The sequence below is a fragment of the Arachis hypogaea genome, chromosome 18, assembly GCF_003086295.3.
Source record: "Arachis hypogaea cultivar Tifrunner chromosome 18, arahy.Tifrunner.gnm2.J5K5, whole genome shotgun sequence".
Taxonomy (NCBI): domain Eukaryota; kingdom Viridiplantae; phylum Streptophyta; class Magnoliopsida; order Fabales; family Fabaceae; genus Arachis; species Arachis hypogaea.
The window spans coordinates 24,945,573-24,971,975 of NC_092053.1; the positions used below are offsets into that span (position 1 = coordinate 24,945,573).

At 41.0% G+C, this 26,403-nt stretch overlaps 3 protein-coding genes across 9 annotated transcripts; 2 read left to right on the forward strand and 1 right to left on the reverse strand.

Moving 5' to 3' along the window:
* The first annotated feature begins 434 nt into the window (after positions 1-434).
* Positions 435-6,016, forward strand: LOC112770735 (protein SPA1-RELATED 3). Of its 5 annotated transcripts, none has more exons than XR_003186700.3 (8): positions 435-896; positions 1,322-2,339; positions 2,443-2,600; positions 3,249-4,188; positions 4,561-4,755; positions 4,840-5,151; positions 5,231-5,290; positions 5,433-6,016. XR_003186700.3 is itself a non-coding variant. In XM_025815125.3 (8 exons), the coding sequence occupies exons 2-8, from the start codon at positions 1,437-1,439 to the stop codon at positions 5,619-5,621; spliced, it is 2,709 nt and encodes a 902-aa protein (XP_025670910.1). In that variant the 5' UTR covers positions 435-896; positions 1,322-1,436; the 3' UTR covers positions 5,622-6,016. The 5 variants fall into 5 exon arrangements, 3 of the variants coding, with proteins under 3 accessions (XP_025670910.1, XP_025670911.1, XP_072081636.1); XM_025815125.3 differs by having other exon boundaries at positions 4,561-4,707; XR_011876392.1 differs by having other exon boundaries at positions 493-896; positions 1,317-2,339.
* A 10,382-nt stretch (positions 6,017-16,398) lies between these two features.
* On the reverse strand, positions 16,399-18,698 carry LOC112771977 (uncharacterized). 3 transcript variants are annotated; one of them, XR_003815658.2, is made up of 3 exons: positions 18,081-18,690; positions 17,140-17,220; positions 16,399-16,838 (listed from the first exon to the last, which is right to left on the reverse strand). XR_003815658.2 is itself a non-coding variant. In XM_025816844.3 (2 exons), exons 1-2 carry the CDS (start codon positions 18,435-18,437, stop codon positions 17,191-17,193), a joined length of 387 nt encoding a protein of 128 aa, XP_025672629.1. In that variant the 5' UTR covers positions 18,438-18,698; the 3' UTR covers positions 16,399-17,190. The 3 variants fall into 3 exon arrangements, 1 of the variants encoding a protein (XP_025672629.1); XR_003815657.2 differs by having other exon boundaries at positions 17,119-17,220; XM_025816844.3 differs by having other exon boundaries at positions 16,399-17,220; positions 18,081-18,698.
* Positions 18,699-20,202: 1,504 nt separating this feature from the next.
* On the forward strand, positions 20,203-22,988 carry LOC112772185 (serine/threonine-protein phosphatase 7 long form homolog). The gene is made up of 4 exons (XM_072224852.1): positions 20,203-20,319; positions 20,659-21,401; positions 21,486-21,573; positions 21,658-22,988. Exons 1-4 carry the CDS (start codon positions 20,203-20,205, stop codon positions 22,342-22,344), a joined length of 1,635 nt encoding a protein of 544 aa, XP_072080953.1. The 3' UTR covers positions 22,345-22,988.
* Positions 22,989-26,403: the final 3,415 nt, after the last annotated feature.

Sequence of the window (26,403 nt, forward strand, 5' to 3'; positions counted from 1 at the left end):
ACGTTGCTGGATTAAGAAATTAATAATTAAAATTTTGAATCACCACATTGGACATGCCCATCATCAAAATAGAAAGTCTTAGGTTCTGATCGTATTAAAGTAATTAGACTTATATTTAAATATAGTTGTTTACCATCTCCAAAGACCAAATTTACATTAATAATCAAACAAGATCTCATTCTAGCTTTCCATAATCACATTGGCTTAGTCTTTGTCACATAAATTATAAAAATTTTCCACTTCAGGAAATGCCACGCTTTTTATCTATAATAAATTAATAATAAAGAAAGAGTCGCATTATTTTAATACATGCCTTTTTATTTTATTTTATTTAATAATCACAACATGGATGGTATTAATCTTTAAAAATGCCAAATATGGCCCCACAAGTTATTAATTTTACTATATTCTCTCTCTTCTCTTTGTTCCTCGTTGAGGCCAAGGTTGTGCCACGTCCTTGTTTAGAACAACATGAAGATAACATAACACATTAACCAAATAAGATACAGAAAGTTGAAACTTTAGAAACTATGACTAAGTATAAAAAAATGTTGAAACTGTGCTTTGTTTGAATTTTGACGTAATTTGTTTAGTTTTTAATTAAAAAGTTGTGCTTTTTTTCTTTTTAATAATTTGTTTTGGCTAATATGTGGGTGTGGTGTTATTTGTTTTGTACTTTTCTTTGAGATTTTTTTTAATTGGGTTGCTTTTTTATATTTTTCAATTTTGATATATTTCGACAAAATTAAAAATTGGTTAGAATTTATGAGGCTGTGGAGAACCAGAACCAATGTGTGTGGGTCTGTGTAGAACTAGAAACTTTTTTTGTTTGTGTGGTTCTGTTCTGAGGTTGGCCTAAGCTGAAACAGAAGATCCTCTTCCATGGTGAAAAACTGGTATACTTCTCTTTCTCTCTCTCTTCTTTCTCCTTCTTCTTTCTCTCTAGCTGCTTCCTTTTGGTAGCTGTATCTATCTGTTTGTCTTGTTACTCTAATGGGTGGTTGATAATTCTGATCAATTTGGATAAAGTTTGGTACCTTTTTGGAGGGTCCATGTTTGTTTGTTTTTAATTTTAATTTTTTTTCCATTTTGTTGGAGTTGTCTCCTGAAGTTGATATACTTCTGTAGAAGGTTTAATTTATTTTTGTTTGGTCTTCCTGAATTTTTATTATTTTCTCTACTAGAAAGAATTTGCATTAGATTTTAAGCTTTTTTTTATTGCTTTTGATTTAAATGGGATTAAACTGCATGCTGGGAAATTTTGGTAAATTCTTTGTTGCTAGCTTTGACATGAAGTTGTGATCTTGTTTGTTAAGTGCAGAAAAGCTGAGAGTTTGATCTTTCATGTTGAGTGCTGAAATGAATTTGAGTTGAGAAATGGTGGTTGTGGAGCTGCAAGAGTTTAAAACAATTTTGAGGGTTACTGTTTTTGTTGGATGTGTTGTTGTTCTTGGTCTACATGCATCTCTAACTGGATAAAGATGGAAGGTTCTTCAGGTTCTGGCTGGCAGAAATCTGATAGCTCGAGGACGTTGAATAGTTCCGGAGTCTCTGATAGGAACCAAAGGCATCGTTGTCCTGAAAGAAATCGCTTATCTGGTGAGGCTTCGCACGATTCCAGCTTTAAGAAGGAGAGGGACAGGGTTCTTTTGGCACAAGGTGATCACAATAAGAATCTGGCTGGGTTTTCGGGGTTTTGTGATGACGAATTAGGGGCGGACCCTTTTGTTTGCTCTATAGAATGGGGTGATATTAGCCTGAGGCAATGGTTAGATAAACCGGATCGATCCGTAGATGTCTTTGAATGTTTGCACATATTTAGGCAAATAGTAGAAATTGTTAACTTAGCACATTCTCAAGGAGTTGTAGTTCATAATGTCAGGCCTTCCTGCTTTGTCATGTCGTCTTTCAACCACATCTCATTTATTGAATCTGCGTCTTGTTCGGATTCTGGATCAGATTCTTTAGGAGATGGATTGAATGGCCAAGGTGTTGAGGTTAAAACTCCGACGTCTCTCTGCCCCCACGACATGCATCAGCGGAGTTTAGGAAGTGAAGATTTTGTGCCTGTCAAACCCTCAACAACTGCTTTGTCAGATTCTAGTTGCATGCTGTCGAGTGCAGTGTATGCAGCTCGTGCGTCGTTAATAGAAGAAACAGAAGAAAATAAAATGAAGGATAGGAGAAAGGCCGAAGAAGTAGAAGGAAAGAAGCAATCATTTCCAATGAAACAGATACTATTGATGGAGATGAGTTGGTATACTAGTCCCGAAGAGGCTTCGGGCAGTCCTAGTTCCTGTGCTTCAGATGTTTACCGGTTGGGGGTTCTCCTTTTTGAGGTTCATAACAAATTGTATACCTTTTTTTATTATTATTATTTTGCTAACTTTATACAACTTTATTTTTTATGTATTCTCACTTGATTTTCCGAATTTTGACCAGCTATTCTGTCCACTGAGCTCAAGAGAAGAGAAGAGTAGAACCATGTCTAGCCTTCGACACAGAGTTCTTCCTCCGCAGTTACTTCTAAAGTGGCCTAAAGAAGCCTCCTTTTGCTTATTGTTACTACATCCCGAGCCTAGTAGTCGTCCAACATTGGGGTAATTTATCTTCATTGTACGGCTCATACATTATCAATATCCAACTTGTTTGTGAAATGTCTCAATTATCTAGTACTTTAGAGGCATGTTTACTTTCAAGTATATATAATATATTATTTTACATTTTGGTTATTAGATTATTTAAGCTAGGCTTTTGGTCTACATATCCCCTGGTTTCCGAGGCTGTTATGAACTAACTGTTTGATAGACTAATCAGATTGATACAGAATTTGATATATGATATCAGTCTCAGATTCATGTAATAAATTTTGCATAGTGATGCTTTGTTGGATTATATTAGTTATGTTAAGAAACTCTGTATTTGATATTTATGTTTTTGTTCAGGGTGAAGTATAATTATTAAAACATTTGCCAAAACCTATATTGTAACATTTGATACAATAGAAATGATATTTTGACACCACAAGAAGTTGCCTACAATGGGAAAATGTTTACTTACTAAAATCATACTGTCTTCATTTTTTGCCTAGTTCTTGGTTAAGATTTATGGATCACAAGACCAAGTACTATACTTTGCTACATACTTTTGATAGCAAAGAATCGGATTCTGACTGATCATACGACTTTTTTTAGTTCTGTAATATCAACATAGTTAATTTTTAAATCATTTGTTTTCTTGTGTGACAGGGATTTGCTGCAGAGCGATTTCCTCAATGAACAGAGAGATGACATGGAAGAACGGGAAGCAGCAATAGAACTTCGACACAGAATAGAGGATCAGGAATTGTTACTAGAATTCCTTTTGTTAATTCAACAAAGAAAACGGGAAGTAGCTGAGAAGTTGCAACACACTATCTCATTTCTGTGTTCGGATATTGAAGAAGTTGCCAAGAAGCAAGGCAGACTTAAAGAGATTACCGGAGCCGAACTAAGGTGTGATGATCATTCGACATCAAGTTTCCCATCCATGACTGTTGTTGATAGTGAGGATTCTGCTTGCACGGGGACCAGAAAACGATTTAGACCAGGGATGCATGTTAGAAACATGGAGGAATATGATGATAACATAGTTGATGATCAGAAAAATCAGGGAAGTTATCTTTCGAAAAGCTCACGGCTGATGAGGAACTTTAAGAAACTAGAATCGGCATACTTCTTAACACGTTGCCGACCATCGTTGGCGAGACCAGTGGCTAGACATTTGCCTTTAGCAAACGACGGTAGAGGTTCTGTAGTTGTGTCTGAAAGAAGTTGTGTCAACAACTTAGCATCAAAAGAGCAATGCAGGGAGGGTTCGAGTGCTTGGATAAATCCTTTCCTTGAAGGTTTATGCAAGTACTTATCTTTCAGTAAGCTAAAGGTTAAGGCTGACCTTAAGCAAGGAGATCTTTTGCATTCTTCCAACCTAGTATGCTCACTCAGCTTTGATCGTGACGGAGAATTTTTCGCTACTGCTGGCGTGAATAAGAAGATCAAAGTGTTTGAATGTGATGCAATCATAAATGAGGATCGTGATATCCACTATCCGGTGGTGGAGATGGCTAGTAGGTCAAAGTTGAGCAGCATATCTTGGAATACCTACATCAAAAGTCAAATTGCTTCGAGTAACTTCGAAGGGGTTGTACAGGTAGCTCAAATGTAATTGCTTAGTTGTATAAGTTCAGAAGATCAAGTGAGGAGTAAATTTTAGTAACTTTTAATTTTAACCATCCATGTATCATGTATAATAAGGGCAGCCCGGTGCACAAGCATCCTGAGTTAACACAGGGTCCGGGGAAAGGCCGCACCCAAAGGGTGTAATGCACGCAGCCTAACTTAATAATTATGTCAGTGGTTGTTTCTCCGGTTTGAACCTGTGACCTTGAGGTTACACAGAAACATCTCGACTGTTGCCCCAAGACTTCCCTTCGTATCATGTTGTATAATGTATGATTATAATTCATTCCCCTCACTATTTCATCCCTTATGTAACGATATCTCTATTTGTTGTATTATTCAGTTATGGGATGTGACAAGAAGTCAAGTACTGTCCGAAATGCGGGAGCATGAGCGGCGGGTGTGGTCGATCGATTTCTCATCAGCAGATCCGACAATGTTGGCAAGTGGGAGCGATGACGGTTCTGTCAAGCTATGGAGTATCAATCAGGCAATTCCATTCTTGCACTTGGTGGAATGTCAGCTTTGAAAACTAAACGTACTGCAATCATCTATTGCATGTTTTATTATTTAATGCTGGGTGTATGATGAGTTGTTCCTCTCACCTTTGCTGTTACTGCAGGGAGTTAGTATCGGTACCATCAAGACGAAGGCGAATGTGTGCTGCGTTCAGTTCCCTCTCGATTCAGCCCGCTTCCTCGCATTTGGTTCGGCAGATCACCGGATATACTACTATGATCTTCGCAACTTGAAAGTGCCACTTTGTACATTGATTGGACATAGTAAGACTGTGAGCTACATCAAGTTTGTAGACAATGTGACTCTTGCCTCTGCATCCACGGATAACACACTTAAGCTTTGGGATTTGTCTACATGCGCGTCTCGAGTCATCGACTCGCCTGTTCAATCATTCACCGGTCATATGAATGTTAAGGTATGTTCATTGATAAGACTAACTGTATTCCCTCTTGAGTTCATATGTTATCTTGCTGAAGTATCTTTCCTGGTTGCAGAACTTTGTGGGGTTATCAGTTTCCGACGGTTATATAGCCACCGGTTCAGAGACAAATGAGGTATTCCATATGTCCTTTTCAATCCCTTTTCGTATTAACCAAGTCAACAGTTCTCGACTAACATTAATAAGTACACAAAACATTTCTCTTTCGTATTGGTTTATGCGGTACTACTGAAATTAAATCTTGTGTGTTGACTTAGGTGTTCATATACCACAAGGCCTTTCCCATGCCGGCGTTATCATTCAAGTTTCAGAACACCGACCCCCTTTCCGGCCATGAAGTCGAAGATGCCACACAGTTTGTCTCTTCGGTATGTTGGCGCGGCCAGTCCTCCACCTTGCTTGCGGCGAATTCGACTGGGAATGTCAAGATTCTGGAGATGGTTTGAGTTATGCATCCACTCAGCAAGAAAGATACAACACAAGACTTGTTCAACAAGTATATGCTACATATAGACGAGTATACAAATTCCTTGTAAGTTGTAACACAACAAAATTTTTGCTTTAGATCATAGCGGAACAAGTTAAAAAGTGAAGAGTGAGATGTCAAGATTGATCTCATTTTATGAAGGAAAGAAGAAAAAATGTCATGTAGATAATTATATATTGGAAAAATGAAAGGGGAAAAAAGAAAAAGGAAAAAAAAATCTATATAAGATTTTATACATTCCTGCATGGAAGCTACTCCATTTGTGTAGGGTTCAATTTGTTATATGAATATCATGTTTATAGGAAATTCAAATAAGAAGATGAACGAATTGGAGAGATCCATTTTTTAATTTTATTTCCTTTGTTTTCTTCACTTGAATTGGTCTTAAAGTCTTTGACCCAAGACTTTTTAAACTTTGAGTTTTGATATGGGGGATTTTACTCAATCAATAGTGTTGGTTGAACAAATAGTTTTTCAACTACATTTCTAATTAAATTTTCCTGTTTCAAGCTTTTCCCTCTTTCTGTATTTCATTTTCATATCATATTTTTTTCCTTTTCTTTTTTCTCTTCCAAAATTTTTGTATTATTTTTGTTCATACTCTGACCCAACGATTAAGGCCCAGGGTCCAAGTAAAAAGGCCCAACCCAAAGGGTTGACCTTACCTTTCACCAGATCAGCCACTACGAAGTCGGTACTCGTCACGACTTGCTTTAAAGAAGTCGGGAACGAGGATTAGCTGGCAGATAGGCACTCATTTGAATGAGTAACTGCCCCTAGAATCTCTCTAACCACTTCCACGAGCCATATCTTAACTTCCCTAAGATAAAGGGACGGTTAACACCCTAGAAAAGTGGCACTACTCCAACGGTGGTTATTGGTTCACCACTATAAATACACTGACACCCCTCAGGTATCTCTAAGTCCAAATACTCTCTAGACCTGCTCACACCCTTGCTGACTTAAGCATCAGAGTGTCTTTGCAGGTACCACCCTCCATTCTTTCACGCGCACGAGCCGGACGGAGGTCCCCGAGTTGCAGAACGCTTGGAATCCTCCTCATCCATACGTTTGGGCCAACTAACACCGTCCAGCCCATTAATCTCCGGTTACCCATCGTAACATTGGCGCCGTTGCCGGGGACCCGAGAGATCAACCAGTGATGGCAGATAGATCCCCTGAAGAGGGTCATGTAGAGACAGATTCTGAACAAGAGAATCTGAACACCGGAAATAATGAGGCAGACTTGACCCTTTACCAGGAAGCCAATGACCAACACAGGGAAGGCACCTCCGGAATAAAAAATCCGAAGGTGAATTCTTCAGAAGGACGCGAATCAGAGAAAGAGGGACCATCCCATGCAACTGAGCTCATGGGGTTAGTCCACAGTCGCCTCGAACAGTTAGAACAGGAACGGGAGCGACAAAAGAAAACTGAAAAGAACCTAAAAGAGGAGATGGAGCGACGAAAAGAGTTAGAAAGAAAACTCTTAAAGTTAGAATCCTCCCTCAAAGGTCGGAACTCCCGTGACGGTAGAGAAGAGTCACCCCTAGGGGGGGAAGATCCTTTTAGTGAGGACATAATGAGGGCAAAAGTTCCGAGAAACTTTAGAAGCCCCGATATGGACCTCTACGACGGAACCACTGATCCAAAGCATCATTTGAGCAATTTTAAAAGTCGGATGTATCTAGCTGACGCTTCTGATGCTACGCGATGCAAAGCTTTTCCGACAACCTTGTCGAAAGCGGCGATGAAGTGGTTCGACAGCCTCCCCCTGAGGTCGGTTACCAGCTTTGAAGACCTCTCAAGGAAGTTCTTGATGAGGTTCTCTATCCAGAAAGACAAAGTAAAGCATGCACCAAGCCTCCTGGGAATAAAACAGGAGGTCGGAGAATCCTTACGAGCCTATATGGAAAGGTTCAACAAAGCATGTTTAGAGATTCAAGACCTGCCCACCGAGGCAGTCATAATGGGGTTAGTCAATAGGCTCAGAGAAGGTCCCTTCTCACAGTCCATATCCAAAAGACACCCCATCTCTCTAAGTGATGTACAGGAAAGAGCTGAAAAGTACATCAACATGGAGGAAAATGCTAAGTTGAGAGACCTGAGCTGGCGACCTGGGCACCCTCCCTCAGCAAAAGAGAGGGAGAAGGAAACCAAGAAGAAGGAAGAACTCGGTCTCGATAGACCAAGAAAATATCACTCTTATACTCCTCTGAAAGTTTCTATAGTGGATGTATACAGAGAGATTTGTAACACCGAAAGGCTGCCACCCCCAGACCCATTAAAAATAAAAAAAGGGGGAGCCGTAGCGACTACTGTGAGTACCATAAAATATATGGTCACTCCACAAATGACTGTTACGACCTCAAAAATGTGATAGAAAAGCTGGCTAGAGAAGGTCGGCTTGACAGATATCTCATAGAAAGGTCGGACAGCCATGGGAAGAGAAAGCGAGATGATGTGGATAGAAGAGACCCACCACCACAAACCCCGGAGAGACATATCCATATGATCTCAGGAGGGTTCGCGGGAGGGGGACTCACCAAATCCTCTCGCAAAAGGCATCTCAAGAGAGTCTACCAGGTCGGAGGAGAGTCATCCGACCTCCCCACCATTTCATTCACAAAAGAAGATGGGTAAGGAATAATCCCTGGACACGATGATCCAGTGGTAATAACTATGATCCTAGCAAATGCTCATCTTCACAGAACCCTAGTAGACCAAGGAAGCTCAGCGGACATTCTTTTCAAGCCCGCTTTCGACAAACTAGGGCTGGATGAAAAAGAGTTAAGAGCCTACCCCGACACCTTGTACGGATTAGGTGACACGCCAATAAAGTCACTGGGATTTTCGCCCCTCCACACCACTTTTGGAAAAGGGGAAAAATCAAAAACTCTAAGTATAGACTTCATAGTCATCGATGTAGGGTCAGCATATAATGCTTTAATCGGCAGAGCTACCCTTAATCGACTCGGAGCGGTGGTATCCACTCCTCACCTTTGTATGAAATTTTCGACCTCAGCGGGGATAGCAACGGTAAGGGGAGACCAGAAATTGGCAAGGAAATGCTACAATGAAAGCCTAAACCTGAGAGGAAAAGGCAGAGAAGTTCACACAGTAGAGCTCGGAGGCGCAAGGGCTAAAGAGGAGCTGCGTCCACAACCGGGAGGAAAAACAGAGGAGATACAGGTCGGCGAAGAGGAGGGAAAAAATACTCACATAGGAGCCAACCTAGGGGAAACCCTAAAACAAGGGTTGACTAAGCTCCTAAGAGATAACTCCGATCTCTTCGCCTGGAAGGCCTCCGACATGCCTGGGATAGACCCCGAGCTCATGTCTCATAAGCTCTCGGTTTATCCGGGGTCCCGACCTGTACAGCAAAGAAGACGCAAGCTCGGCCCAGAACGAGTCCTAATAGTAGAAGAGCAAGTACAAGCGCTCCTAGAAGCCGGCTTCATCAGAGAAGTCAAGTACCCAACATGGCTAGCCAATGTAGTGCTAGTCAAAAAATAAAATGATAAATGGAGAATGTGTGTCGACTACACTGACTTAAATAAGGCCTGTCCCAAGGACCCTTATCCACTGCCAAGCATTGATACCCTAGTAGACTCCAGCTCGGGGTATCAATACTTATCATTCATGGACGCCTACTCGAGATATAACCAAATCCCGATGTATGTGCCAGACCAGGAGAAGACATCATTCATCACACCCAGAGCTAATTTCTGCTACGTGGTCATGTCGTTTGGATTGAAAAATGCAGGGGCCACATACCAGAGGTTGATGAATAAGGTGTTCGCCTCTCACCTGGAAAACCTAATGGAAGTATACGTCGACGACATGTTGGTGAAAACCGAAAAAGAAGTCGACCTCTTGTCAGATCTCTCATGAGTCTTTGACACCATAAGGTTACACAGGATGAGACTAAACCCCGTAAAGTGTGCCTTCGCGGTAGAGGCAGAAAAATTTCTAGGGTTTATGCTGACACAAAGAGGGATCGAAGCAAATCCCGATAAGTGTAGAGCCATCCTAGAAATGAAAAGCCCGACTTGTTTAAGAGAGGTCCAACAACTGAATGGCCGACTTGCAGCCCTCTCCAGATTCTTGGCAGGATCAGCACTAAAATCCCTTCCACTGTTCTCCCTATTGAGAAAGGAATGTCAGTTCGAATGGACTCCGGAATGTGAGGAGGCGTTCCAGGAGTTCAAAAGATTCTTGAGCCAACCTCCTATCCTGACCCGACCTACAGCTGGGGAAGACCTCGTCCTATACTTATCTGTAGCAGACAGGGCCGTCTCGTCGGCCCTGATAAGAGAAGACGAGGTCGGATAGCACCCAGTATATTTCATCAGTAAAGTTCTACAAGGCCCTGAGCTAAGGTACCACAAACTAGAGAAGTTTGCCTACTCCTTAGTGGTAGCCTCACGAAGGCTACGACCTTACTTTCAAGCTCACACAATAAGAGTCCGCACGAACCAACCCATGAAGCAAATCCTCCAAAAGACGGATGTTGCAGGGAGAATGGTTCAATGGGCAATAGAGCTCTCCGAGTTCGACTTGAAGTATGAAACTCGGACGGCGATTAAAGCCCAGTGCCTCACCGACTTCATCGCGGAATACGCAGGAGACCAAGAGAAAAAACCAACTACATGGGAACTCTACGTAGATGGATCCTCAAACAAAACAGGAAGCGGTGCAGGCATAATATTTGTGGATGATAGAGGAACCCAGATAGAAGTTTCCCTCAAATTTGAATTCCTAGCTTCAAATAATCAGACAGAATATGAAGCCTTGATTGCTGGATTGAAGCTGGCAGAAGAAGTCGGCGCTACAAAAGTGATGATATACAGCGACTCGCAAGTGGTGACCTCCCAGATAAGTGGAGAGTATCAGGCAAAAGTCCCAAATATGAAAAGGTACTTGGAAAAAACTCTGGAACATCTTGGGTGCTTTGCAGAAATCGAGGTCAAACACATAACTCGGGATCTAAATAGCAGAGCAGACGCCCTATCCAAGTTAGCAAGTACCAAGCCAGGAGGGAATAACAGAAGCCTGATCCAAGAAACTCTCCAGGAACCCTCCGTGATAAAAGTAGAAGACAAACAAGAGGTCCTTGAGGTAGTCGGACTAAACCTCGGATGGATGAATTCCTTGGTCGAATACATGAAATTTGACATCCTCCCGAAGGAGGAGAAAGAGGCCAAGAAAATCCGGAGGGAAGCACAACACTACACCTTGGTGAAAAATATTCTCTACAGAAGGGGGATATCAACACCATTGTTAAAGTGCGTACCGACCTCAAAAACCACCGAGGTGTTAGAAGAAGTCCATAGTGGGATCTGCGGAAACCATCTCGGAGCAAGGTCATTAGCCAGGAAAGTGATCCGAGCTGGATTCTACTGGCCGACCTTGCAGAAAGATGCGACCGAATTTGTGAAGAAGTGCCAACCGTGCCAGATGCACGCAAATTTCCACGTAGCTCCCCCGGAGGAACTCATCAGCATCACTTCTCCATGGCCCTTTGCGAAATGGGGAATGGATTTGTTAGGTCCCTTTCCCCAAGCGCCAGGACAAGTCAAATACCTGATAGTGGGGATAGACTACTTCACAAAATGGATAGAAGCAGAACCATTGGTCACCATCACCGCCCAAAGAAGTCGGAGGTTCCTCTACAAAAATATCATCACAAGGTATGTGATACCCCATTCCATTACTACAGATAATGGAACCCAATTCACCGACTCTACCTTTAGAAGCCTAGTAGCCAGTATGAAAATCAAGCACCAGTTCACCTCGGTAGAACACCCGCAAGCCAATGGGCAAGCCGAGGCAGCCAACAAAGTCATACTGGCAGGGCTAAAGAAAAGGCTACAAGATGCAAAAGGAGCTTGGGCTGAAGAGCTCCCATAAGTGCTATGGGCTTACAGGACGACCCCCCAATCCGCCACTGGAGAAACACCATTCCGACTAGTTTATGGCGTAGAAGCCATGATCCCAATAGAAGTCAACGAGCAAAGCCCAAGAGTGATTCTCCATGACGAGATCGGAAATATACAGGGGCACAAAGAAGAGCTCGACTTGCTCCCCGAAATCCGAGAGAAAGCCCAGATAAGAGAAGCAGCGTTGAAGCAAAGGATGACTACAAGGTACAACAAAAAAGTCATCCGAAGAGCATTCGCCCCGAACGACTTGGTCTTGATCAGAAACGACATTGGAGTCAACAAATCAGGGGAAGGAAAGCTCGCTGCAAACTGGAAGGGACCTTACAAAATTAATGAGGTCTTAGGAAAAGGTTATTATAAGGTGACCGACTTAAACGGCACCGAGTTACCAAGGTCGTGGCATGCCTGTAACATGAAAAGGTACTATAGCTAAAAGCGAACTCTACTCCCTGATGTACTCTTTTCCCAACTTCATGATTTTTTTTTTCCCAAAACTAAAGGGTTTTTTCTGGAGAAGGGTTTTTAACGAGGCATCATAGTAGGGCTAAGGGAAATAGATTGTCAAAAACCCTTAGTAGCAATGAAGTACCTCCCCAATTAATAAAGATCTTTTCATCTTACAAATATCTCTTATAAATTCCTTTTTTGTTGTTTTCTCTTCCTTTCGACGAAACGCGCCGACTTAAGCTCGACAAAACGTGAAAATTCCATGAACCGACCTAGATGGTCGTCAGGATAAAATGACGAGGTACAAGTCGGTGTAAAGAGGTTATAGAAGTTGATCATAATAAACTCGGAAACATCCCGACTCATAAGCCGGAACGGGAAACCGAGTAACACAAATGAATCACGAAAGTAGCCTAAGTCAGAAAAGCTCAATGAAACGAAATTGAGTACTAGGAATAACAAAAGAGAGATAGGAAAAAACCCAAGAAAAGACTAAAAGGCTGTCCTAAAGATCCTTAAAACAAAAAGGTTCAGAAAGGCAGACAAGCCAAAGAAAAGGTTTTTTCAAAAAAGATCAAGGAGAATTCGAAAAAATCGCAAATCAGAAAAGCATGCACGCATAAGGTAACTTAAACCCTTATCCAAAAAAGGGGTACTTATTTTTTAACTTAACACCTATTAAAAAGGGTATTATAAAGTGTTTTGTTTACGGCCTTAAAAGGCAAAAAAATTGTTCAAACACTACCAAAAATAAATAGTGTTTAAAAAAGAGGGGACCCACAGGTCGGGCCCCAAATAGCCAACAAATTACTTTTTTGTAAGAGAAGTAGACAGATCACCACCACCAGAGGCAGAAGGAGCGCCGCCAGGACCGGGAAGAGAGGCATCCATAGGAGACGAAGAGGAAGTCGTAGGAACTGTAGAAGAACTCGGAGCGTCCTTAGTGCGAGGAGGGGACTCTATAATTCTCTGCCCCCGAGTCTTCAATTCTGACTCGGAAATAATCTCGGGGACAGGGGGATCCACAATGGCACCATCAATGACAACTTTATCAGGATCTAAAGGGGAAAGGTCCAGGCCAGGAGCAATGACTCCGACCTGCTCCCTAAAGATCCTCCAAGCCTCCTCAGCCCCATCAGCAATAGAGTCCAACTCGGTATAGGCCCTCTGAGAATTCAGCAGCTCATTTTTCACAGACACAAGATCGTTAAATAAACTTTGGTAGCTGTCTTGTGCTGTCTTCCTCAAGCCCACCTCCATGTTGCATTGGGCTTGCAATTTCCTCTCCTTCTCCCGAAGGCTATCCCTCTCCTCCTTCAACTTGGCGACTTCCTCCTTCAACTCCCTCTCCTGCTCTTGATATAAAAGAAGCCTCCCTTCCAGCTCCTCGACCCTCGAGGTCATCCCTAAAGAGCTGAGAGGAGCCTTCTCAAAAATATCTAAGAGTTTGCCACAAACCCCCGCCTCCTTGAGGCTCTCCTCAACCAGAGTGGTAAGGTGGCGCCGAACAGAAACATCATCCATGCTTATACGAGCATGGGGATAGATGTTCTTTCGGACGAATGCAAGAGCATCCGCCTTAACCTCACCAGAAGAGCCATACTCTAAAGCCTTGCGCTTCTTCTTCTCTGGCTCAGGAGAAGATCGGGCGGAGGGGGCGGCTGAGAGAAAGCTGAAGAAGAAATCACAATGGGCTGAGAGGGAGTCCCAACGTTCCGAGGAGGAGGAGGAGGAGGGATAACCGCCCTGACGCCACCAGTCCTGGCGCGAGACCTCGCTTTAGCCTCCTGAACTCTCTGGTAAGACTCCTGAGCGTTTGTCTTCACCATCTCTGAAAAGACAATAACTAATAGATTAGACAAGTCGAAAAGGTCAGTCAGACAAGTCAAAAATCTAACAAACAAATAAAAGCTACCTAGCTGTGCCTGGACAAAGGTCGGAGACCCCTGGAAAAACTTTTTTGTGTCCAAGTATGGGGCCCTCCCCCACACTTCTCGGAGGAACCCCACAATGGCTGCTTCCACCTCATCCAGGTCATCCAGACCATATTTCTCGCAGGGGGAGGCCTCCAGCCAGTACAAAGAAAAGCGGGGAGAAGAATTATCATCCAGAAAAAAGGGGTGGTGACCCTCTACAGCTTGAACTTTGAAAAAATAATTTTTAAAGTCATGGAAGGATTCGTCAAAAAGGGTAAAAACTCTCTGACCCTGTATGGCTCGGAAAGACACCCACTATTGCTTATTGTTTAGCCCACTGAAGGGTTTGGTCATATGGAAGAGATAGAAAAAAATCTTCAAAGAAGTCGGGAACTCCAAAGCCTGACTAATAAATTGATAAATTTTCAAAAAACCCCAAGAGTTGGGGTGAAGCTGGGTAGGAGCAACTCGACAGTGATGCAAAACAGACATCTCAAAGTCTGAAAAAGGAAGAAAAACACCCAAACGGGTGATCATACACTCATACATAAAGAAAAAATGAGGGGCCGCCTCATTGGCCCTCCCGAAGCAGACCCGGTCTTCTGGACCCGGGACTACCAATTCATACTTCGGCTCATCTTCCTCAGTAGTACAAATTCTGTGATGAGTGCGAAGATGGGTAATAAACTCAGTATCGACCGAGGGTTCCTCCCCTAGGACCGTGACATCAACCCACTGAGAAAGAACGTCTACGGAAGCCATTTCTTTTTCTTAAAAAGATGACAAAAACCTACAAGGGAAAAAGAAAAGGAAAATTAAAAACACGGTCTCTAAAGGGAGGGAACACGGAACCAAAGTCTACAAACCAACCTATCTACAAAATAAAGACATGTAAATAGAAAGGCATGTTACAGAAAGAACTAACCTTTATCTGAAAATGGAGGTTGGAGGAAGCAAAAGCCTTCGAAAACACGAGGGTGCAGCACGAACAAATGAGGAAGAAGTTTAAAAATCGCAGAAACGAAACAACGAAAGAGAGGGAAAGCATTTATAAACATGCTAGGGGCACTATGGTAAAAGCGGGGCAGTCATTAATGAAAATGCACCGTTACCAAGACCATCAATCCCTACGCACATCCTTAACGGACACGACGCTTGATTAGACGTAACTGTTAGAACCAAAAGGTCACGAAAAATCACGTCGGTTTCAGAACATCACGTCGGTCCTCCAACAAGTCGGTTACAACCCCGAGTAGTATACTCGAACCCAAATCTTAAAGAGAAATTGGGCTCGAGTAGGGGCACTGTTCATACTCTAGCCCAACGATTAAGGCTCAGGGTCCAAGTAAAAAGGCCCAACCCAAAGGGTTGACCTCACCTTTCACCAGATCAGCTACTACGAAGTCGGTACTCGTCACGACTTGCTTTAAAGAAGTCGGGAACGAGGGTTAGCTGGCAGATAAGCACTCATTTGAATGAGTAACTGCCCCTAGAATCTCTCTAACCACTTCCACGAGCCATATCTTAACTTCTCTAAGATAAAGGGACGGTTAACACCCTAGAAAAGTGGCACTACTCCAACGGTGGTTATTGGTTTACCACTATAAATACACTGACACCCCTCAGGTATCTCTAAGTCCCAATATTCTCTAGACCTGCTCACACCCTTGCTGACTTAGGCATCGGAGTGTTTTTGCAGGTACCACCCCCCATTCTTTCATGCGCACGAGCCGGACGGAGGTTCCCGAGTTGCAGAACGCTTGGAATCCTCCTCATCCATACGTTTGGGCCAACCAACACCGTCCAGTCCATTAATCTCCGGTTACCCATCGTAACAATTTTGTTATAATTTTTTTTTCAAAAGAAAATTGTTTTAAAATTAAAAATAGATCAAAAACAGTAATTTCTTGTGAACTTGATTAGGGAGTTAGTTATAAAATACTTTTTAATTAGGATTATCTTTTCAAATCATAATTAAGTTCATTGATATTTCTATTCTCTTTTAATTTAGGTGCAGAACAGATAATGTAATTTTTTAAAGATAATTAAGTGAAGCATAGTCTTTACTATTTTCCCTCCTATATTTAATATGAATTCTTAGCGAATTTTACTAACTAATATTAGTCTAACATTATTCAGGTAAGTTCTATGGGGCCTAAATTGCCTAAATTACTTTTTAAAGTAAAAGATAAAATGTTTAAAATAAAAAGTAAATCATATAAAATTTATATTATTTATTTACCTTTTTAGTAACTTAGGTACAATGTGATAGACACCATATCATTCACCCATTATTCAATTGTAAACCACATTGTCCATATACGACGAAAGTGATGTCAAGGATAGCTCTACAGAAAATATAAAATAAATAGCTAGCCACGTAGTATTGATGCTAGACAAGTAGACATATAATAAATTATCGCCAATATTAGAAAAATAATATCTAAAATTATTTTATATAGACATCTGTAATTTTATATACACAATATTTATAACTACATATTTATTATATCTAAAATTTTATTGTCTCTTAAACATTATTATAAATTAGTAACTAAACCATATTCTAGTTTAGGATTTTACAGTGCTGCTGATGAGGATTCTAAACTTAAAAGCAAAAACAGAATAGAATTCCATATATGACACCAAGTTATTACGGTAGAGTGAATTGGGCTATAGAAGGTTGCAACAAAGTGAAGATTGCGTTCCAACCATTTTGTGACGGGTGAACGATGTCCCAGAAGAATGCAAGATTAGGATTTTGACACCCTTTATATTGTTTTGCTCCTTTGTCCTCCACATCAACACATTCATGTCCCATGTTTGCCACACAGCACTCCTCCAATGGATTCATTAGGCTTGAGTTTCCTGTACATAATAATGGGGAGAGGTAAAAATAAAAAAAAGGCATATAATTATTCATTAACATATTTAAGTTTTCGATAATATTATATGACTAATTCATTTTGATAATCAAATTCAACCAAATTCTAGCATGAAATTATTACCGTTTCAAAATTCTGCTATTCACAAACAACAATTATTACACGAGTCACATGCATATTTGTTTAATCAATATCAATAATTCAACCCTAAAATACAGCAAAGCATAAAACAGTCATGATCTCATGTCATGTACTCTCCCCACCAAAAAGAAATCAGAGAATGCCTGAGAAAATCGGAACATTTCCTGGCCGTTGGTAGGCTCAACAATACATGGCTATTGCTTCTTCTCCTCTGCTTTCCTTGGCTGAAAAGAAGGGGCACATGAAAGAAAATAAAAATTAATGGAATAGGTATAGATCACATACTCAAATGGAAGGAATGGTATTGAAACATAATTGTAAGACCGTGCAGAAAAATTAGTTGCATTTTCCAAAAGCATATGTATCACTAGTGCATCAATGAGTAACCACATAAAGCCAGCATGCAGAAGAGCGATATCGGACAACTAATATGGATTATTATATAGCATTATTATATATATCAGGGGAAGAAATTATGTCCATCTTATAGCGAAACTCTGGAACATATAGTTAATCAATACGGACGGTTTCTTCTTTGCTGTTTCCTGCAACATATGACATGTACCATGGCTGTAAAATCAATGGATCCATAGTGCATACTTAGGAGCTTCAATTTATCTCAGAATTGTAATGTATCTTCCTTGTTCTATATAACAATACAAGCAAAAAATACCCTTCAAACACCCCAATAAAAATGTGCAATTTTGCCTTAAAATTTATTACAGCCAAGATCAAATTAAAGTAGGATATCAGGCATGAAGAACAGAAAACCACCAAACTCATTATTGCTCCTATGAGAAAAGCTATACTCATCATGAACAGATTAAATGCAAAATGCTTTCTAGAGATGTTTAAGTTTGAAAATCAAAATTACTATCTCAGGTAGATGTAAGAGCAGTTTCGTTTCCATACAATTCTAAACTCCTAAAGTAAAAGCAATAATGCAGCACCAATGACCAATCACCATCGAGAAAGTAATAGAAAACGATCCGCAATGGAATAAAAAGCAGAGAATTAACATTGAAAGAACGCACCGAGCATAATCGCAAGTAAACAAAATCGATAAAGCTAGAAAAAAACAAACCTTGATGCCAGATGCGGGATGAGATAGCTCTTCTTTGGGGATGATGACAGGCCATGACTCACCAGCTTCTCGGAACATCTGCTCGGTCTCTAGGGTTTGGCCTTTTTCAAGAATCATGGTCCTTATGCTCTGTGCAGGGGTTGAGGTCGCATCGAAGGCTTGCTCGACGCCGTTGACAAAGGTCACAGTGATCTGCGGTGGGTGTTCGTCAGTTCGGCGCTTCACCTCCACCTGGAACGCAGGGTTTGATTCCCTCGCCTTGCGTGAGTTGCACTGTGCCATGAACTCCATACACGATGCTATTCGCGGGTCCAGTGCGTTGTACTCGATCTTCACTTTTGATAGGAACTTCAACATTTTCCCACTTGGAGGTGACGGAGAGCAAGATGCCACAACCGCACCGGAGAGGTTTTCCGATGTGACGGAAACAACACAAATTGCACGACGAAATTTTTTGCTGACAATGGTTTAGGGTTCCATCTTTAAACATGGCCCATTACTGACAAAAAAAACAAAACATACTTAGCCTGAGTTTCTTTTATAATTTTTTTTATAAAGAAATAAATAAAGTAAACAAGAGAGTACACCGTTTTTTAATGTACTCAACTTATCAAAATTAAATTCTCTATTTGTTACCCTTTAAAATATATCTTTTTTTTTGGATTGAGCCAGCTCACATCATCAACAATTAGATTATATTATCGTCTGTATGCCACGTTTTTTTTTTCTCACTACCAAAAATTATCTTTTTAATTATTATAATTTAAAAATCATACTTATAAAATTCGTATAAACTTATCTTTACTCAACAAAATTATATAATTATATATATAAAAAATTTTAAAATAATAATAATTATTAGTTAAAAATCAAATACAAAAAAAATAAATTTTTAAAGTATTTTTTATAATTTAAAATTAATATTAAATTTTAAAATTTTAAATTAATTATGTTACGTCTATATACATAAAAAATTTATTAACAAATTATTTATTTATATATTAAAATATATTAAAAATAAGTAAAACATCACATATATTTATAAAATACATTAGGATTAATTTAATGTTTTTTATGTATATATAATAGTTTTATTTAAAATAAAAAATAATTTATATTAATTAAAAAATCCTAAATTTAATTCTTAATTAAATAAAATTCTGATACATCAATATTACATATGCCTAGAAAAATTATGGTTCAGCTTTTTTATAAATTGAATTAAAACTACACCAAATCATTTTAAATGATTTAAAATTTTCTTACATGGTAAGTTAGTTTATCAATTTATAATATGCGTATTAGTTTAAATTTATTTATATAAAAAAATCAAATTTTAATATATAAAATACAGTTTACTTACAATTAATAATAGTCAAATCTTAAAAGGTAATCCAAAATCTATAAAATTAAATAAATAAAATAAACTAAAGAGTACATTTTTTTAATATATTGATTCTCTCTTTACAACAAATAACTCAAATTATAAATATTTGTTCTATCTCTCAAGCATACTACGTCTATTGTTCTTTTTCTCTGATGCAATAGTTAGTATAAGATAAATTTTCAAAAATTAAAAAGTTTATTTTTATGTATGGTATTTTGTATATACACGAGCGATTTTGAAAAAAAAAAAATAGACACTTTTTTATTTTAAACCAAACTAAAACTACAAAACATGGATTTTAATAAATTACTTTTTATATTAAAAAAAAGACAATATATCTGTATAAAATGAAATATAGAAACCTTTACCTGATTATAACAAATGGAAGTACTTTATCTGCATGTTTTGTTTCACTCTCTATGTAAACTGTGGTGGGTAATCACGATTTTAACTTTAAACGTAAACTGTTCTAGGTAGCTACGGTTTATATGCAATGAAATTTCAACGTAAACCGTGGGAGGTAGCCACGGTTTATCTTTGGAAAATGCCAGTCAGAAACCGTTGGTGGTAGCCACGGTTTATGAGTAAAAAATTGTGTGCATAAAACATGGTGGACTACCACGGTTTATGCAGGATATAGTATAAATATAGAAGCCGCTGTGGTCATGGCGGATCACATTTAAGCTATAGCAAATTTTGTGAAGTTGGGTGGCTGAGAAAGAATCGGGAGCTTTGATGTTTAGGGGCCGGTTTGAGGTTTTGAACCAGTTGGATGGTGGATCGATGGAAGACGAAGGTCGCATGTACCGGTTAAATGGCGTTGCGCATGTGGCTGGATACATCGAACAAGAGGTTAGTTAAAGAAGTTTATTGTTATCATTATTCATATTATTATTATTATTAATGTTAGTATTGTTATTTTATTATTATTATTATTATTATTATTATTATTATTATTATTGTTATTATTATTATTGTTATTATTGGGAGTTGGTAGTATTCTAATTATTGTTGTTGTCAGTATTGTTATTCTTGGTATTGTTAATTTTGTTATTGTGGTTATTATTAGAACTATTGTTATTATTAGAGAAAATATAAAACCAATGTGGGTGTATAACTACTTTTTTAAATTATATTTACTGTTATTAGTATTGATCGTATGTTGAGGGTTTCCTTATCCATATTTTGCAGCCTAGTAGGGTTATTAGCGGTGTGAGGAGACAGCAGAATATGCCTTTACACGACCAGATTATACCGTATTTGGAGACCGCGGGCTTGTATCACTTGGCTAGGCTGAACAGTCAGTGGTTCTGGGTTGATGAGCCTCTACTTAGCGCATTCATTGAGAGGTGGCGTCCTGAGACCCACACCTTCCACATGCCGTTTGGGGAGTGTACTATCACTTTGCAAGATGTGGCCTATCAGCTGGGTTTGCCCATCGATGGGGAGCCCGTTAGTGGGTGCCTGACTGAGTTTGAGAATCTGATGGAAAACGGAAGACCCGCATGGGTGTGGTTTCGCCAGTTGTTTGGGGAGTTACCTCCGCAGAATAAAATCAAGCAGATGACAGTGTGCTACACATGGTTCCATGAAAGGTTTCGGGTTCTCCCAGTAGATGCTAGTGAAGAGACCGTGCGTATATACGCGCGTGCTTACATTCTGATGTTGTTGTCCTCTCAGCTATTTGCGGACAAGAACGCAAACCGGGTTCACCTTCGGTGGTTGCCTTATTTGGCATCGATGGACGACTTGGGCCGATATAGCTGGGGGTCGGCTGCACTGGCCTGGTTGTATAGATGTCTTTGTCGTGGGACAAACAGAAATGTTGTTAACTTGGCCAGTCCACTACAGCTTTTACAGTCTTGGATTTTTTGGAGGTTTCCCAGTTTGAGGCCTAGTGGTTTTGATGTGTTCGGGTTTCCGCTTGCATCCAGGTACAGTTTATTATTTTTCGTGCATAACTAGTTCAATTACCTGTGTTGTTGTTCGTTATGACATTCCTTCAATGAAACTTGTAGGTGGGCTACATATCTACCGAGAAACGATGCAGTGGATCAGAGAGTGGTGGCTGCACGCCTTTCTTTGGATAGATTGCGTTTTCATGATGTGAGTCGTTTAGTTATTGCTCTTACAAGTAGTCGTTCGTATTTACTCTTATGGTCTTAACTAACGTTACCTTCTCCGATGCAGTTTGTGTGGGAGCCTTATTCATCTCCCGAGGTAGCTGCTGTTGTTCATCCGGAGATACTAGTTGATGAGCACCGTAGGCTATGGACGGCGGTCACTAGCCTGATATATTTTGCTGCGATTGAGTGGCATCAGGTGGATAGGGTGGTACCGCAGTTCGGTGGTGTTCAGCATCTCCCTCAGTTTGCTCTAAACATAGATTGGCTCCATGCGAAGGATGGAAGGGGTGGAGATCGATGGTTCCCCAGATATTATCAGGAGTGGCATTTGCATTGGGAGAACCGGGTTGATTCAGTCATACCGGTCGAGCAAGTAGCTGACCCCGGTCCATCAGCTGAGTACTTGGACTGGTGGTGCCGTGTGGGTCACAGATTCCTATCCCCAGATGTTGCATTTCATGATCTGAGGCCGATTGTTTTGACCGAGGAGGCTCGTCACAGAGGGTCGTCGCAGGCACCTCCCAGGGTGCAGGTTCCCGACAGGCCGGACAACAGGCAAGTGGATCGGCGTCGCCGTATAGGCACACGTACCACCGATCGAGAGTGGCGATGGCTCGACGACCGTTTGGATGAGGACCTAGTAGGTGCTGATGATAGAGGTGTTGTGGATCATCGTGTTCCTCGACGTAGAGCCAGACGACAGGGTGGACGGGATGGTCGTGGACGGGCTCGAGCCACAGGTATTCGCTGACTTTACTACCGCGGTCGTTGGCATGGACATCGATAATCCTATTAGTCAGTCAGAGTTCTTAGGGATATAGCAGACATGCTGAGGAACGATGATGCGACTCATTATAGGCCACAGATGCCTGGGGTTCATTCCCAGTTTGCCGAGTACCAGCCACTAACTCAGGATGTTCAGCCTCAGTTGCCAGTTGACCTCAATGAGCCTGCAGCTTCCCCATCTGACCCATGGTTCGCATTAGGAGGGACCCCAGCATCAGGTGCCAATCCACATACACCGCATAGGCCTTCAAGTTCTGGCACACAGCAATACCCTCCACACTTCTCCACTCTAAACTTGGAGGCTCTGGGTCAACAGGCAGATCAGCGACCGAGGAGGGTGAGGCGTCCTCCTTTGTGTGGCACCGGATGTCATCTGCTTGGTCATTTCGACGATGATGATAGTGACACCATCGAGTATTCTTATTAGTATGTTATTTGATATGTATGTGATAATTATATAGGTTTTAGGATCTATGGCTAAGAACTATCTTGTCACAACTATTACGCGCATTCATAAGAATACCTAAGTGTGGCAATTAAACAAGTAAAGTTAAAGGAGTCAAACAGACGAACTTAATACACTAAACAACGGAACGACATTGATTGACTCAACCAACCTTACATTACTGAAATTAAGACTTCCTAATACAACTTAGACAACAACCTTACATTACTAAAATTAAAATTTTCTAATACAACATAGACAACAACCTTACATTACTAAAATTAAAATTTCCTAATACAACTTAAACAACAACAACAACAGCATATACGTCATAACATCTAACCATCCCCGCCAGCTGTATTTCTTTGCTGGTCACAGTTCCTCCGCGTATGACCAGGCTGCCGGCAGCGGCCACATCGCTTCGGCTGGTTCACATCAGACTGATCCATGCTTTCGCGGATCCTGGTTGCCTTCGGACGACCTTCCCTTGTACGCCTCATGTTGGGATCAGGAATGACAGTTGGTCCAGAATATGGGGGCCATAGGCCTTCTGGGATAGGCGGAACAAACCCGTGCTTGTAAACGTTAAACAACTCACTCATACGATACACCTCGTGAACATATGACGCCCAATTCAGGCGCGAGTGGGCGCAACACGCAATGGCGTGATAACATGGATAATGGATTGCCTAAAAGTGGCCACAATCGCATGAGTGATCCCTAAGGGAAACTCGATAGCTACCTAGCGAGAAGTTCCTGGTCGGTATTGTCTCAGCCACTGTGTACTCTGATTGGTGCCTGTCATATAACGTGATGGTGAAGCACCTTGAGTCTCTTATGTTCCGATCAATAGCCTTCACCAACGCCTGACAAAATTCATGCCCAGATCCAAGTTGTGCCTCTGATGTCTGTCCGCGGACCACAAATAGCTCAGCAAGCCTCCCGTAAGTGGACTTAACCAACGAAGTGACCGGTAGGTTGCGAGTTTCCTTTAACATAGAATTCACACATTCACTAATATTGGTTGTCATGTGCCTGAAGCGCCTACCGCTATCCTCGTATTGGGTCCACTTGTCATACTCCATCCGGTTGGCCAAGTCACACATGGTTGGATTCTCAATCCGCATGATGCCAAACCAGTAATAAAACTCTGTTTCAGTTTTTGTATATGCAGCATTCACCAGCATCCTCCTTGCATCTTTACCCTTGAAGCTAAGGCTAAAATTCGCTGCCACATGACGAATACAGTACGCTCGAAAAGCACGTGGAGGCAGCCAACCATTCTCGGGGGCTTCAAGGGCAGCCTTGATGCCATTATGCCTGTCAGAGATAACAAGTACACCCTCTTGTGGCGTCACATGCGTTCGTAGGTTGGACAAAAAGAATGACCATAACTTTGCATTTTCTCCCTCCACAAGGGCGAAGGCTATCGGGAGGATGTTCGAGTTCCCATCCTGCGCTATCGCCAACAGTAGTCTGCCTCCGTACTTGCCATACAAGTGGGTTCCGTCAATACTCACAAGGGGCTTGCAATGCCGGAAGGCCTCGATGCAGGGCGGAAATGTCTAGAAAAGTTGATGAAAGTGCACCGTTGACTCATCGACCTCATCCCCAACTCGAACAGGAGAGGTCTTTAGCACAGTAACTGTCCCAGCCATGGTCGACTGTACCTCTAGCATCCAACGAGGCAACTCGGCATACGACTCCTTCCAATCTCCATATATTTGTGCTACAGCCTTCTGTTTTTCCATCCAAACCTTCCTGTAACTAGGCCTGAACCCGTAATCGGCTTCTGTTGCTTGTTGCAAGACCTTTATCGTAACCGCAGCATCCGCCCTAACAAACGGCAAAATCCTCGCACAGATAACATGGTAATCCAGCTGACGGTGATCACTGGAAATAGAGGTCGCCAAGCAAGTGTGCGAACCGATGTACCTCCTAACCTCCCAAGTGCTCTTTCGTGCACGCAGCGATATGCGAATCAACCAAGTACAATCCTTGCCGAACTCCTTGCATTTTCCATGATACTTCAGATGATCCGATTCCAAGACTTTGTACTCAACACCCCGACGAATGCTATAGTCCTTCACACTCAGCATAGCTTCATCTTTATTCTGGAATGATTGTCCAATCTGAAATTCTGTAGAAGAACCCCCAATTGTAGCACCACTGTCTGCCTGTTGACCCAGAGCCTCCAAGTTTAGAGTGGAGAAGTGTGGAGGGTACTGCTGTGTGCCAGAACTTGAAGGCCCATGCGGTGTATGTGGATTGGCACCTGTGTCATCATTGCTGTCCCCAATGATATCTACAGGCTCCTGGTCAGAGTCATCGTCCCGCATTGCATTCTCTACTCGATCAGGTTCTCCGAAGCCTTGAGCATCATGAATCATGCCACCACCGGTGCCCACCTCAAATGGCTGCTGCCAGACCCCAGGATTCTCCAACGGTACAGATCCAACTGTCTCCGTTCGATCTAAATCAGCCGCGAATGAAGGGAATGCGACCTGCGGAACAGATGGTCTTACCACAGGCATCGAACTAGACACACCGCCCACGGCAGTCGAGCTATGAACTGGAGCTGATGCCCCAGAACTATCGACACCAACCTCCAACTTCGCGAACAACTCGTGTATTCTGACCTCCGGAAAACTCCTAACACAATGAAACAGAACCCTAATATCTTCATCAGCCGCTAGCACAAACGTATCATACTTAACACCGGTCGAGACAACTGCGATGGGAATCTTGTAGAATAGCTTCTTCACCCACTTGTTCCTAAATACCCCAAGCTTCTGCGGGATGCTGTTCTTCACATCTGACAAAGTGCTTGATGAACTGATGAATACACTCAATGGTTCTCTGTCAGTGAACTTCACACCATATTTTTTGTTTCTTTTGATTTTTCCAGAGCAATGCACTAAGACAAGAAAACTCTCTTCCTCACTTGCCATTGTGATAATGATCTCTTCAGCAGCTTGAATCTCACTCACATATATATATAATTCCTCTCCTCATAAACCGTGGCAATTAACAAGGGTTTATGCCTATTCAAAGTCCTTCATAAACCGTTGCTGCTTACAAGGTTTTATGCACATTTATCTCCCTTCATAAATCGTGGTTGCCTCCAACGGTTTATGATCAACGTTCCTCACACGTAAACCCGTGCCAAGTAGCAACGGTTTACATACACTTACTCCCACGGATTACATAGTAATAAAAAAAAGACATGCATGTAACCAATTTTAAAATGTTGTAATCAGGTAACTGTGTTTCATTTTATTTACGTATATTGCCCTTAAAAAATATAGTTTTAATTCAGCAGTTTTAAATACAATTCCATACATTAATAATTTATTTAAATGGACTTCATAGATTGTGTTAATTAATATCTTTATTTTTATTTTATCTTTTTGTTTGTTACCCTTTAAAATTTCTTTTTTTTTTATTATGGGATGTCAACATATCGCAATATATTATCTTTTTAAAATAAAAAATAAAAAATAAATTATATTTACATCAATTATGGAGTGTAATACTTATATCTATAGATGAAAGTTTGATGAGCTTACAGTGTGGCAA